General features: G+C 40.1%; 1 protein-coding gene across 7 annotated transcripts in view; it reads left to right on the forward strand.

Annotated features, from left to right (window-relative positions):
- Window positions 1-14,175: 14,175 nt before the first annotated feature.
- Window positions 14,176-15,884, forward strand: part of LOC124554712 (phosphatidylinositol-binding clathrin assembly protein LAP) — a 156,301-nt gene continuing 154,592 nt past the window's right edge. For all 7 annotated transcript variants that reach the window (XM_047128351.1, XM_047128352.1, XM_047128355.1 and 4 more), the window contains exon 1: window positions 14,176-14,438. In XM_047128351.1, the coding sequence (XP_046984307.1) occupies window positions 14,309-14,438 (130 nt within the window). In that variant the 5' untranslated portion in view covers window positions 14,176-14,308. The remainder of the gene's footprint in view (window positions 14,439-15,884) is intronic.

Here is a 15,884-nt window from a genome sequence, read left to right on the forward strand (position 1 = left end):
ACCTACTGATAACAAATCTAACATCCCGCCTCTGAACTGCTTTGATCTCTTCTTTAATCCTATCTGTGGAGAATCTCAAACACTGCAACAGTACTCAAGAATGGGTCACACAAATGTTTGATACATGGTCTTCTTTACAGATGAACTACACTTCCCTAAAATTCTCCCAGTAAACCAAAGCTGACCTCCCCTGCTGGAATCCTCACATGCTAATTCCATTCCATATCACTTTGCAGCTTTATGCCTAGGTATTCAAACCATGTGACTGCGTCAAGCAGCACCTTACTAATGCTGTTATTGAACATTACAAGATTGTTTTTCCTAGTCACCTGCATTATCTTACAATTTTTTACATTTACAGCAAGCTGCTATTCATCTTACTCATTAGAAATTTACTCTAAGTCACCTTGTATCCTCCTAGAGTTACTCAATGATCACACTTTCCCCATACATCAGAATCATCAGCAAACAGCTGCAGATTGGTGCTCCCCCAGTCCATCAGATTATTTATGTATATAGAGAATAAGAGAAGTCGTATTACATATCCCTGAGGCGATATACTTGTCTCTGATGAACACTCGTTAACGAGAACATCATACTGGACCCTATTGCTTAAGAACTCCTCGAGCCACATGCATACTAGGGAACCTATTCCGTATGCTGCAGTGTGGTGCCGTGTCAAACACTTTCCTGAAACCTAGGAATATGGAGTCTCCCTCTTGCCTTTCATCCTTCTTTGTTTGTAAGATGTCATGTGAGACAATGAAGGTCAAGAAAAGATGTTCTGCAGGGAGATAGAAAAGGTATGTGCTATGGTGAAGTTGAATATTTTGATGACATGTTTGAGCGTGGACAGCAATCGTTACACAGAAGAAGAAGATGAGGAGATGGTATGTGATCTGATGAACCCTTTTTATAGACTGTGAGAACAATTGATGGAACATTGTAGATGACAGAAGTGACAAGGTTAGGAAGGAAGAATCATGGCTGTAAGAGCGTCGACTGATACAGAAGGGTGTACCACTATAGAATAGTACAGGAGTGAGTGTGATGAACTGCAGCGTCTTAACTCCAGAAAGAGTGAAAATAACTCTTTCTGTTCCTTACTAAACATGTAGGAGATGGTGTTTACGATGAGAGAGGTCCTCTGAAACTGGCTCAAATGGCTCTGAGCACTATGGGACTTAACTTCTGAGGTCAGCAGTTCAAAAATGGTTCAAATGGCTCTGAGCACTATGCGACTTAGCTTCTGAGGTCATCAGTCGCCTAGAACTTAGAACTAATTAAACCTAACTAACCTAAGGACATCACACACATCCATACTCAAGGCAGGATTCGAACCTGCGACCGTAGCGGTCGCTCGGTTCCAGACTGTAGCGCCTAGAACTGCTCGGCCACCTCGGTCGACGGTAGTGAAGCTACAAAATTTTGTTCAGCCTAATGCTATGGCTGTGAACTCCTCAGTGATGAGGAAAAACTACTGCTGAGTGTGACATCCTTACTGACAGCAACAAATGTTGTTTTAATGCTGAGGGATAGGTTGGTGCAAGAGAGTAGCGCTTGTAGTACCTAATAATTGGAGTTTAAGGTTTTCCAAATTCTTCATAAAAGCGACTAGTTTTTGTCAGTGGTGCCTGACATAGAATTAATTTACAAACATTGATACCACTGAGAGCAAGAAGACATCTAAAGTCACAATCTTTATGTTGTGAGCAGATTATCCTAGTCAGCTAGGTACCAGAGAGAAACAAGGAAGAAAGCCAAAGAGTGAAGTCATTTAGCATAATAGTATCCCATAGAATATTCTAAACCAGGCTTGTGGTGTGCATGGGATGACAGCAAGACAACTATATGGAGGCAATGAACTTGCTGTTGCTGTTTAGTTCTGGTATTACACATTAGTCTCAGTGAGAGGTATGGCCTAGTAAGCATGGGGCTGTCTATTCAGCCCAGGGCCCCCTCTCAGAGGTAGTTATTTCCAGCTCCGACTGCATCTTTGATTCAGTGTAGCTGTCAGTATTACTGTCTGGCACTAAATGCCTCACTTCTACATAAGACATGTATCCTTGGAGTGTTCAAGGAAGCTGTGACGAAGGTAGCCTGATAGAGGGCTGGGTGCATTGGTGTCCCACAACGAAATGTTGTTCTGACACTCGCTGTCTGTATACTTGGAGGTGTTATCAGGATAGTCGGATCACTGGGTGCCAGGCCCCACAGAGAGGTAAGCCTGTAGGGTCTGTCTTAGATCTTCGCTCTGTGTAAGACCATTTATGGTGTATGTGCCATCTGTAGGGCGTGTTCTGCCTGCTTGCAGTGAAACTGTTGAACCAATCTCGTCTGTGATGCCTGGTGGCTCTTTCGAGTGTTGTTCTTGAAATGTTCTTTAATGTTTTTACTATCCATTGTCTGGTGACAGTGGTGTTGTTTGTTGAAACTACCATTTCCAAAGCTGGCTGGGAAGTGGTGCAGGGCACCTTTCCAGGTAGCTTCAGTGTACATCATCAGGCCATAAATGGCTTCCATCATGGCTGGAGTCCTTCCTGATGATATGCAAAACATAACTTTGCGACAAACCTGAAATGTGAGGTCTTTGGGATGTTGAATAGAGCGGGCTGGGATAATGGAGGAGGTATAGTAATGTACTTGGTTGCCTGCTAAGAAGTATCAATGCTGAGATCTTTCCGTTTTTTGAAACTGTACAACATGTGTTAAGGACAATGAGTGGACATCATTTAGCTCTAGTGTGATGGACGTAGAGGGATTATGGACAAAGTTTAAACTGGTTTTAAATCATACTCTGGAGATGTATATGCCAAGTAAGTGGATTAAGGAGAGAAAGAAAGCCTCAATGGTTTAATAACCAAATTCGGAAAATGCTGAGGAAACAGAAATTGCTGGAATATCTGTTCAGAAAAGAGCGCGCAAATGTTTGAGGCAAAAGTTAGTATATATTCCTGCGTCCATAAGAAGAGCAATGCGCAGAGCATATGAGAACGTCCACTGTCATACTTTAGTGAAAGAGCTTGCTGAGAACCCGAGAAAGTTCTGGTCACACGTAAAATCACTAAGCAGTTTGAAGGATTCTATACAGTCGCTCACTGACCAGTCTAGAAGACAGCGAAATGAAACATGAAGTTCTAAATTTCACATTTAAGAAATCATTCACGCAGGAGGATCGTGAAGACATGTTTTAAATTTCTCATTTAAGAAATCATTCACGCAGGAGGATCGTACAGACATACCATCGTTTTGACTGTCGTACAGACTCAGGCATGGAGAACATAGGAATTGGCACTGGAAGCGTAGAGAAGCAACTGAAAGAATTGAAAACAAATAAGTCACAAAGTCCAGACTGAATATCAATTCAATTTTACTGTGGTATTGGCCCCTTACTTAGCCCGCATTTAACGCGAATCTCTCGCCAAGCGGAAAGTCACAAGCGAATGGAAAAAAGAGCATGTGATTCCTGTATATAAGAAGGGTAAAACATCTGACCCACATAACTGTAGACCAATATCCTTAGCATCTGTTTTGCTGCTGAATTTTCGAACACATTCTGAGCTCGAATATAATAAATTTCCTTGAGACAGAATAGCTTCTGTTCACCGATCATCACCGAATTAGAAAGCATCGCTCATGCCCTTTTGTTACATGATCTCCTACAAAACATGGATGGAGGTCAACAAGCAAATGCCATATTCCTAGATTTGCGGAAAGTATTCGACACGTGCCCCACTGCAGATGGTTGACAAAGGTCAAAGTAAACAGTTTAGGTCCCCAAATATGTGTGTGGCTCGAAGACTTTTTAATAATAGAACACAATACGTGGTCCTTGGTGGCGAGTGTTCATTAGAGACAAGGGCATCGTCAGGAGCGCTGTAGGGAAATGTGATAGGACCGCTTTCATTCTCTATATGCGTTAATGACCTGGTGGACTGAGTGAGCAGCAGTTAACGGCTGTTCGCTGATGACGCTGTGGTGTACGCGAGGGTGTCATTGAGTGACTGTAGGAATATACAAGATAACTTTACAAGATTTCTAGTTGGTGCTTGCTCCATTCGTATGAGCAGGAAAAACAATCCTGAAACGTTTGAATACAGCATTAGTAAGGTGCAGCTTGATACAATCACTTCGATTAAATACTAGGTGTAACATTGCAAAGCCATATGAAATGGAATGCGCACGTCAGGTTGGTAGCAGGGAAGGCGGACACTCGACTTCGTTTTATTGGGAGAGTTTTGTGAAAGTATGGCTCATCCGTAAAGGAGACGGTGTATACAATGCTAGTGAGACCCATTCTTGAGTACTGTTCGAGTGTTTTGGGTCCACACTTAATCGGATTAAAGGAAGACATCGAAGAAATTCAGAGGGGTGCCGCTAGATTTGTTACCAGTAGGTTCGATCAGCACACAAGTATTACAGAAATGCTTCATTAACTCAAATAGGAATCCCTACAGGAGAAGTTGATGCTCTTTCCGCAAGACACTATTGCGAAGCTGGCCGAAGTGGCCGAGCGGTTGTAGGCGCTACAGTCTGGATCTGTGAGACCGCTAAGGTCGCAGGTTCGAATCCTGCCTCGGGCATGGATGTGCATGCTGCCCTTAGGTTAGTTAGGTTTAAGTAGCTCTAAGTTGTAGGGGACTGATGACCTCAGCAGTTAAGTCCCATAGTGCTCAGAACCATTTGAACCACTATTGCGAAAATTTAGGGAACCAGCATTTGAAGCCGATTGCAAAACGATTCCACTGCTGACAACGTACATTTCGAGAAATAACATACAAGGAATTAGTACTCGTATGGGGGCTTTCAGAGAGTCGTTCCCCCCCCCCCCCCCCCCCCCCCCCGCTCTATTTCCGAGCAGGAGAGGAAATTACTAGTAGTGGTACAGTGTACCCTCCGCCAGGCACCAAATGGTCGTTTTTAAAGTATGTCGATTCTGTTTGTGCCTCCTGCATAGATTTGCTAATTTGATATTTCATACCATTCTCTCTTGTTCTTCAATAAATTATGCATCGAATGTTGATGAGGTTACCTGTTCAGCGCCGTTTATAAGGCAAAGCTCAGTGAAACAATTTGATATAAATTGTGGTACATGTTTCCATTATATGTGAAAATCTTAGTCAGGGTCTCGCATTGTGTTAGTCTGCATGTTGACAATGTATAGAAAATTGCATTGTGCGTCTATGACCATCAAACATATGGTTTTTAAAGATGTCTCCAAGAAATACAGATGAACATTCTGCCAGAGATATCTTGATGCAGACCATGGTGACAAATTTTTTGGCAGTGTAGGTTACTGGAATGCACACATTTAGAACTTACGTGTACAGTCGTTGCTGTGGATCCTGTATATCTAGATCAGAAGATATACTGCCTAGCCTGCTGCTGTTTTATCTAGATAATGTCCTGTTACTCCTGTTTAGTAGCAACAGGATATGCTGTTAGGTTTGTTTGGAATGATCATGCAGTAATGTTCTTGAGTTGGTGACAGTACCAAAACCCCATTAATTAAAGATAGTCGGATAGTTGATGTTCCTGTGGAAAGACTACTCATAGGGTTGGTTCCTCAGTTGCATGGTTAGGCTACCCCAATGCGTCCATTGCCAATGTCACTAGGGCTCGATTCTAATCAGCAAATGGAGACAATTTCTCAGTAGAAACTAAGGTGTTGTCTAATGCCTCTTGCAGTTTTGTATATAATTTGAAACACTCAGCCTCGTAATAAAAACCCTTGACTTTTCCAGCTGGTTACCATTTTTGAAATACTGCAACATTTTGATGAATAACACCCTGGTCATCTTATGCCAATGGAAAGAAGTATTATGAATGTATGAATGCGCCCTTATTTATATGCAAGGAGCAGCCATTTTCTCTTCTAGGTGTGGGTGCTGGAGTTTTGTGCAACTGGCAGCTGAGGTGGCATTGGGTTAGGGCCATAGACTGTGTTCCTGTTTCTGCATGCAAACTCTTGATCCGCCTCATGCACTGTTCACTATTGGCTGCACTCACAACCTAATGAGTTGATAGTGCTTTCCCTGTTGTCATCATTATTATGGATCCTTGTTTCTATCGATTCCATCAGCAAATGCAGGATTATATCTTGATGCATTATTAGGAGTAAATTACATGTGTACTTTTGGGACACAAATGGAAATCAGTAGTGACAGATCACAGCCTAAACTAAATGAATACCATATATTTGATTTTGAAAACAGCTAATGTAACAAACCAAAGGCTATTGGGAGAGCATAACAAAGGAATCAATAAAAACAAGGGCCCATGAGAATGTCTTCAATAGGGATGAAGGTAATCAGTTCAGTTGAATATGGAATATCAGGTTGCTGCTGTATGGTGAGAGTGCACACAGCAGTGGACGGTAGACAAGGCAGATCAAGAATGTTCATGCAGAGGTTTGAATGCAAGTGTCAGCCCCAGTCCAACACTACCCCACTGCTAAGACACTAGCTGCAAAAGACCCTGACATCTGCACTTAGGGGAGGGGTGGTTGATTTGAGCGAAGGGATCAAACAGCGAGGTCATCGGTCCCATAGGAATAGGGAAGGATGGGGAAGGTAGTCGGCCATGCCCTTACAAAGGAACTATTCCAGCATTTGCCTGAAGCGATTTAGTAAAATTCATGGAAAACCTAAATCAGGATGGCCGGATGCAGGTTTGAACCATTGTCCTCCCGAATGCAAGTCCAGTATGCTAACCACTGTGCCACCTCGATTGGTACACCCAGGGAAGAGGGCATCCATTCCTCATATACGGGATGTATCACAATTCATTGCATAAATGCATTCAGTTGAAAATACATGACACTAGAAGCAAAGAAGTTTCAGTAAACATGGACTTTAAGTGCATACCTTAAGAGCTATGGGCACTTGTTCATCTTTACTATTGTGAAACACGTCCTTTCTACCGAGCAAGTGCTCATAGCTCTTAAGATATACACATTACAGCTCATGTGTACTGGACTTTTTTTCTTATTTTGGTCCATACTACCTCCTTCCAGAACATGAAAAGCAAAGAGCTTGCAGTACAAGAGAGTTCTTTCACCTATCAAAGATGAAGAAGTGCTTGCAGCTCTTTCGGTACACATTTTAGAGCTCATGCTTACTGAGACTTTTTTGCTTCTAATGTTTACTTTCTACTGTACATATTTATGCCATTAATTATATTACACCCTGTATAAATAGTGGCATCCCAAGTACACACCAATTATACAATATGTAGTTAATTTTGCATTGGATAAAATTTAAACCAAGATGCTTCCATATGAATCTCAGTCTGAAAATATAAGCGTAACATATCCAAGATTTCTTGAAAAGTTGACAACACTGGGTCTAATAATGTGACAAGATTCCTAAGAAAGTGATACACTTCAGGATCATACCACCAAAGAAAAACTACGCACTGACACAAAGGGTCTGTTGTCTTAAATGCTTCAAAGTGTTGATTCGGTTGTGTTATGTATACAGCAATTTGTTTGATGTATGGAATGACAGAAATGCTGGAGGCAATGACTGCAATGCTGCGGGCAATTGTGGAAGTGCTATGCTGAGGGACTGGGGAAGGAGGAGGCTGTTACTGCATCTGCTGTTGCAAGTATCTCAGTGCTGATGTTCTGCCTGGGATTGCTGTTATTGTGTCAGTTGTTGCCGCTGCTTGAGTTGTTGTGGATCACTGTGCTGTTGATGTAGTTGTAGCATTAACTGCTGCTGCCACAGATCCAAGAACTTTTGATCTATAATGAAGCAGAGTAGTTTACTCAGGCTTTTACATGTACCATGGTAGTAGTCATTCCTCCTCATCAATATTCTGTAGGTGGTTTGCCAACATTTATGAGTATATATAACCTTTGATGTAATTCACATCAAGAACACATTTACAAGTCTCAGTCCTGATATCACGGGCAGGCTACACTCGTGGACAAATGGGTACTGAACAGATTATGTAGAGAAAGCCAAAGACTGACACCAGTAAGCATAATTAAATTCTGCATAAGTTTCTTGGTGAAGTCTATGGTACAGAGGAGTCAACAGAAAGATGAACATGCAGGCACATACATGAAGTACTTAGCTTCCATGGAGGCAATGAGCTTATGGTTGCTGTTTGGGGCTGGACTTACATGATTGTTTCAAAGGGAAACTTTAATGTCATCTCTGATTTAGTGTGGTTTTGGATAGTATTACTGGTCACCAAAGAATCAATACCTTTTTCCTTTTAATACAGATATGAAACACAAAACCAAAGATTTACAAGGCAACCATAACTTACTGCAGTAACTTGAGTTGAAATGCATGAGAAGGAACAATTTAAAATTTGAATGAGGATCATGACTAGAACCTGAATTTTATGCTTTTCATGAACCATCTCCTAACCATTAAGCTAACCATCAGCGTGCCTCTTGGTCTGATCCAAAATCTTAATTTCAGTCCTGAAAAATGAACCTTTATGAAATAGATATTCTCCTCACACAATAATAGCAATACTACGAAGGACTGGAGGTTGAGGACCCTGATTGATTACTAAGCCATAGATTTATTTAGTTATTTATGTTACACACACGTGAAACATGCAATTTCTGTGCTGTTATTTCCATAGCAGTTTTATGATATATATGAGACAGGGAGACAGGAAGTAATATGCAGTGTAATTCTTCTTGGCATATGCTTTCCTGGAATATAACAATAAGCCTTACCATGAAGTACAATACCTCTCTTGTCACATCTGTCAGTTGAAGTGGGTGGGTCCCCCCACAACACATGGATCAGTATGTGAGATAAGTGTAATTGTTCTGTCGAATAACTAACTTGTCATTGTATCGTATCAATGACAAAAAACATCTTTGCATACAACTAAAATTATGGAAAAAAATAACTGAGAATGAATGCATTGCAAAAGCTTGAAAATATATGAAAACAAGTAATCTAGTATAGATACTAACACATAATTGTACAAAAAAGTAAATGAAAAATACTTTTGGAATACCAGAAACGCAGGTACCATATTATCAGTTTTTCTTACTGAACATCTTACTGTGGCTGCTGCAATATGGGAAATTAAATAATTATATTATTTCTCCAAGACAATGGCCCTGCTGCAATGGTAACGCGAGTTCCTGTCAGATCACTGAAGTTAAGTACTGTCTGGCTGGGCTACAATTTGGTTGGGTGACCATCCAGTCTGTCGGGTGTTGTTGGCAAGTGGGGTGCACTCAGGCCTTGTGAGGCAAACTGAGGAGCTACGTGATTGAGAAGTAGCGTTGCCAGGCTCATAAACTGACACATGGCTGGGAGAGTGGTGTGCTTACCACATGCCCCTCCTTATCCACATCTAGGGATGCCTGTGGACTGAGGAAGACACAGTGGCTGGTCAGTGCTGTTGGGTCTTCATGGGCTGTTTGGATGGAGTTTAGTTTTTTTTACTATTTATCCAAGATGATACTAGATTACTGGGATATTCATTGCTTCAAAACAGTTGTTTTCTACGTGCATCAAAAATTGTAGCAATCCAAAACATAGATACATTTCTTTTTAAGGAACAGAGGTGAGATTAACTGGAATTATAAAACATAATAGTTGGTCTGTTTCATAAGATACTCAAATACGTGAACATTATAGGAGTAGCTTAAGTTCATCCCGTCCAAGTTACTAAAAATGTTCACCTATTAGACCCTACTATTTGAGAAGTTTCATTTATACAAATTTTTACTCCGGGTTTTACAGATTGTAGGCTATTATTTTTCATAGGAACACACGATCTAGTCTGTGCAATATATTGGGTGAACCGTGGTACAATCTAATACTACAGTAGCATGCCAAGAGAAAGTCGGGTCTGATTGTTACAAGCTATCTACCATCCACTCCTCTACAGAAATAGTATTTTATTACCATGATTTCTGTTTTGGATACTTGAGGGGAATAACAGAAAACAAGGGAAAGGTCTAAGTGATTATCATCTGGAGCTCATCCTCTGTTTTGAGATCAGTAAACATGTTCACAACTAAAGTCAGATAATGGTTTCTCATAATAAATCAAACAGATAAAACAGCAAACAAGAGTACAAAATTGGCACTTTGAGCTTTAGAACATTAAAACATGGTTGGCACCTGAGAAATATCATCCCCAGCATCTCAGACAAGAATTCCTTCTTCAGAAAAGGACACACACACCCACATTCATTCACAAAAGCAAGCACACCTCATGTGCACATGACCACCATCTCCAGAAGCTCAGACTGGAATTGTGAGCTGCCAGAGATGGTGGTCATTTGTGTGTGTGAGAGAGAGATGTACTAGTTTGTGTGAATGTATGTGTGTGTGTTTCCTTTTCCGAAGAAGGCTTTGGCCAAAAGCTAAATGTGTAAGTCTTTTCATTGTGTCTGTCTGCAGCTCAATCTGTTATCTTTATTATGAGTAGAAATCTATCCTCTTCATTATATTGCTGTTACAAAAAATGATAGTATTGGTGATCTCAGGTGAGGAATATCCCAACAGTTCACCCATGACATTGTACATACTACATTTTAAACTGGTTGAGCTATTTGTATGTCTGTGTTTAGCTAGTAACTTCATCCATATATGTGTAATATAAAACTGGACTTGTTCTCATTGCTTGTTTGCAGGAAAAAGAATATTTTATACACTGTCTACATTATTTCAGAAATTTACTTTTTCTCATTCAATAAAATAAAAAAAAAAACCACATGACTTTTGAAAGCAAGGCTAATGTGTATGTTACTACAGTATGGTATGTATACTGGAGATAGCATGGGGAAGTGTAGCAGAATGATTTGGCTGCTTGATACCAGATAATAGCTTTCCTGTGCACTGAATGTTACATACTGTCCAGTCACATTAATGTGACCACATGCTGAAGGCCTGAATAACCGCCATTTTCAGCACAGACCACTGCCAGACATACAGGAATAGAGTCAATGAGGTCCTGCAAGGCACTAACAGGCACGTGGAACAATTCCAGCCCGATCGAGGAGGAGATTGTAAGATTAGTGTTTAATGTCCTGTCGACAACGAGGTCATTAGAGATGGAGCACAAGCTCGGACTGGGGAAGGATAGGGAAGGAAGCCAGATGTGCCCTTTTGAAGGAACCATACTGGCATTTGTCTTAAGTGATTTTGGGAAGTTATGAAATCCCTAAATCAGGATGGCTAGACTCAGGTTTGAACCATTGTCCGCCTTAATGTGAGCCCAGTGTGTCAACCACTGAACTACCTCACTCGGTCAGTCTAATCGAGGTGGTCCCAACAGATTCTTGACTGGGTTTAAATCCGTGGTGTCAATGGCCAGAAGAGTCCAGTAAACTCATCTGGGTGCTCTTAGAAGTACGCACATATGTTGCGAGCTGTAAGACATGTTGCACTGTCCTGCTCATAGATGCCACTGTGTCGAGGAAAGACAAACTGCATGTCGGGGTGGACATGGTCCCCAAGGATAGATGCATACTTGTGTTGATATATCGTGCCTTCCAGAATGATGAGATCGCCCAGGGAATGCCATGAAAACATTTCCCACACCATAATGCATGCAGGGTGTTTGCTTTCAGATGTTTCACAGACTACATGCCAATGGCCATGTGTCTGATGGAGCATAAAACATGATTCATCTGAAAAGGCCACCTGTAGCCACTCAATGGACGTCCAGTTGCGGTAATGTCATGCAAATTCCAACCTCTGTTGCTGATAACCAGCAGTCAGCACGAATGCATGAACCAGGTGCCTGCTACAGAAGTCCATATGCAGCAATACTCACTTAACACTCATTGAGGAGACACTATTTGTAGCCCCTTGATTCATCTGCGAGGTCAGTTACTCAACAGCTGCATGTCTTTTCGCCCTTTCGTATCTCCCCAATCGTCATTCAACCCTGTCATCTATGGGCGTGGAGCACCACAATTGCACCATTTTGCCAAGCATGGTATAGTTAAACCATGGCAGTACGGGAACATTTTGCAAAACTTAGCCATTTTGGAAATGTTTCCACCCTTGGCCACAAAACCAATGATCATGCCCTTTTTGACGTCAGATAAATTGATCAATTACTGCATTACGATAATGGTAGCACTGTGGAAAGAGACACATTGGTAACTGTTAAATGGTGGCATGTTCACATTAGACGGAGTCAGTACGGTGTCACTTGGGTTCGTCCTGTACCTAACGATGAGAGTGAGGCTATGAAATACCGTATCATTCTTGATACAACAAGTCGAATTATACTATAAGACCTAAGAAAGTATCTATGATAAAGTTTATTTACTTTACAAGCAAATGTCATACCGTACGTTCTTGATAATGTTTGTGCAGTATGCAGCTGAGAAGTGGAACATGCAAAAGTGTTATCAAAACATCAACATTTATATGCTAAAAAAATAAAAACTTAGAAATACAACAAAAAATATAGAAAGGAGCTCATAGAGCCTTTTTATCCCATTCATTGGGTTTCTTCATTCTAAGTAAAAAAAAAAAGTCCAAAACAACAGTATTTTGCTCTTTCAATGGAGCCATCACAAAAAAAAATTATTTAATGAAAATTTAATTATTTCATTGCTATCAGTGTTCCTTTCGTGACCGTATCACTTTCGTAAAATAAAGAACAATAGCCTTCAGTCACAATGGTGATTTTATTTCAATGCATGATGCATCTTCAGGTGCTTAGACAGTCTACATCAATTTTTTTCTAAATGTAAGTTAATTCTGATGTGTTTCCAGTATTGGAAACATGGTTTTGTAGTTCAGTAGAGTACACATTCAGCACAATGTGCTGTAGAATGGAAAATGTATATAGGCACATACACAGGTCTACTCGTACTATACTATAAAACCATGTATCCACTACTGGGAAAAGACCAGAATTAACCTAAATTGGGACATAGACTATCAAAGCTGCTAAAATGAGCTCCAAGGGCTCGAAATACATCGTGTGTTGAAATAAGATCACGATTGTGAATGAAAGCGGTTGCTCTTTATTTTATTAATGAAAACTGTTTCGTCAGTTTATGTTCTTATTTATGTACGATGTAGGTTTTCTCATTGCGCTTGTTTTGTAAAATTCAAATATGGTTTGCTTTCAGTTATCTGACCTCATTTGTTTATTTATTTATTTTCATTGGATCTGTAGACAATATACATTGTATGAATCAAGTCAAATTTCTATCACAAGAATTGATGTAGTATAATAAGCTTAATAACTAGCATTTAGCAAGTTATGACTGTATACATCAATATTCTAGTATCATTTTTTTTACGTATTTTGTGGTTTTGTGCAGCAACACTCATGGAAAATGCTTCCAAGTCGTCATAGAACATTTACAGCACGTCACGAAAACAAAGCAAAGAACAAAATAAAGAATAAGTAAGAAAGCAAAATCTCAAAATATATTAGAATAATACAAGTTAGCGCAACGTGATGTTTGCAGCCGAGTCCACCATCCCCCACCAACGTCAACGTCGAAACTGGCTTCGAGTGAAACCATTATACTGCCAATTCCGTTGACGGCCTGTGTGAATGCCGCCATAAGAAATGAATAGTGTAATAGTTTGGTAGCCCGTTTCCTCTCGTTCCATTCTGTTAAGTGAATCGACGTTAACTCAAACAATGGTTTCCTAATAAAAAACTGTTATGTGAGTGTTGCTATTGCTGCAGTGTGATACAATCTTAACAATTTCATATTTGTGTTATCCAAAAGAGAATTTGTGTAAATACAAGCCAAGCAATGTCCCGACGACTAACATCTTCGTAAACTTTAGTTTTGTTGTTTTCGGGTAATATTTTGGGGCGTTCCTCAGTTTTTCTCTTGAGAAATAACTTTAATAATCGGCCTTTACAAAAGAATAGGCCTAATTTTTCACTTATGTGACACATTTAACGATCATCGTGAAGCCGTGGTCTTGATATTTACTAATTTACCAGTCGATCTCTGATCTTCGCAGAGACAGCACATTACCTAGGACAATGCGATCGATAATACAGTTCACATAACTCTTCAGTCAAATGAGAATTGGAATTGGAAATAGTAACGCCATACTATCAGACTTGAAATTGACATTTTGATTTTAGGAATGCAAACATACTTCTAAATAATATAATATATGCGTTGAAAGAAATTATACAGAAAGACAGAGTGTCTGTGACGTCATTCAACAGAAGTCGCCATCTTAGAATGTAGTAGTGTTGGTGGTACAGCTGACCTGTCATTGCACAGTTGAAATTGGTGGTGATTAGTAGAGAACAGGGGATTGTAGGCCCCGCTGTGCTCATATAGATCTACTGTTATCGTGACAGTGAAGATGGCAGGACAGACGATAAACGACAGGCTACTTGCTGCAAGACATAGTTTAGCCGGTCAGGGCCTGGCTAAATCTGTTTGCAAGGCAACCACAGAGGAGATGATCGGCCCAAAAAAGAAGCACTTGGACTGTAAGTGCACACTTATTTCTGTCATCGCCTTCTAACACTAAAAACTGTTTCTCGTCCTTGTGTTCCCACATTCTGTGCTGTACATGTAAACTGTGCCGTGGAAACATTGAGTGTGCGTTGTTTGAACCGTATTTTGCTTTATTGATATAGAAATCTTCTTTACCTAGGCAGTTTGCTGCGGTTTTTGCGCATGATTTAAAATCTAATAGTTCGTAGCGTTTACTCGGACTTGAATGCTGTTGTAGGCTCTCTGCTACCTCCACCTGTTCAAATTTCAGACGTTCAAGTATTGACAGTGAAATTTCTATCCTGCATTTAATGTTTTGCAGCACACAACTTATTACTTGCAATATCACCAGTTTAAAGAAACTCCCATTATTTGTATTTTTCTGTGCTGATAAACACTTTCGGCATAGGTTCTCTTTTAGGCCGGCTTTCGCGTTAACTCTCATTAAATATAGTAACTACTACGGTTAATAATATCGCGGTGGTCTATTTTTTTGTTACGTTTATCGTTCACCAGTGTATTAGAGATACTCGGCGCTTTTTAGCTGAGAATGCCATAACATTACAAGAGATTGTTTTTCATTTTCCGAAGTTTAAGGTGTTGTGTAGATATAGTCACCAAATTACGTAGGAAAATACCGTACTTCAGATGTATTTGCTATGTAAACACTGTAAGCGTTCATTATAGCTGTTTCTGTCTATCCTCCTTCGCCCATCTCACAGCCACCACTAGATTACTCAAATCTAGACCAAAATTCTCAGGATTGTCAAGAGCCCATGAATTTCTAGTATTCACATACACACATACAGATGGCCAGAGTATTAATATTGTAGAGAACTGCCAATCCTTAATTGGCTGGAATGTAATTTGTATACTGAATAAGAATGTAATGGACCTTTGATTCCTTGCTGTGTGGAGACTGGTTGCCATGTAGCAGTGGGGTCCAGTGTTAAACATTGTATCATAACAATATAGTGACATGTCATTTTTCACATAAAATGTTTCTGGTGGTGAACTCCACTGAAGTAAAAGTGAGGATTGGAGACTTTGGTCAAATTAAATATCAGGCATTCAGCTGAGTACACCACATTTAACTTTGCCTGGACAGGTGACACAGCCTATGATGAATGAGATATGGGGGCTAAAAACAATGAGTTCTGCTGCTGTGTGAAAATATGTACGACAACCTGTTTGTATTAGAAATAATGCATCTTTGCCAAAATTGCCAAACAAATATAAGGTTAAAGTTGCATTTTGGAGTAAGAGTGGGGGATTAAAATACTGGCAGATATAGTTTGCAGTACATACTCTAAAAGTAGTGGATTGTTACAGAGCTTGTTTATAAGAAATGGGTAACAGCATTTTCTAGTTATTCTTTGCTAATAGTATCAAAATCGTGTAGTGCAACAGATTAAAAATCAGTCTTACATATCTAAGTG

Source organism: Schistocerca americana, chromosome X, assembly GCF_021461395.2.
Source record: "Schistocerca americana isolate TAMUIC-IGC-003095 chromosome X, iqSchAmer2.1, whole genome shotgun sequence".
NCBI lineage: Eukaryota > Metazoa > Arthropoda > Insecta > Orthoptera > Acrididae > Schistocerca > Schistocerca americana.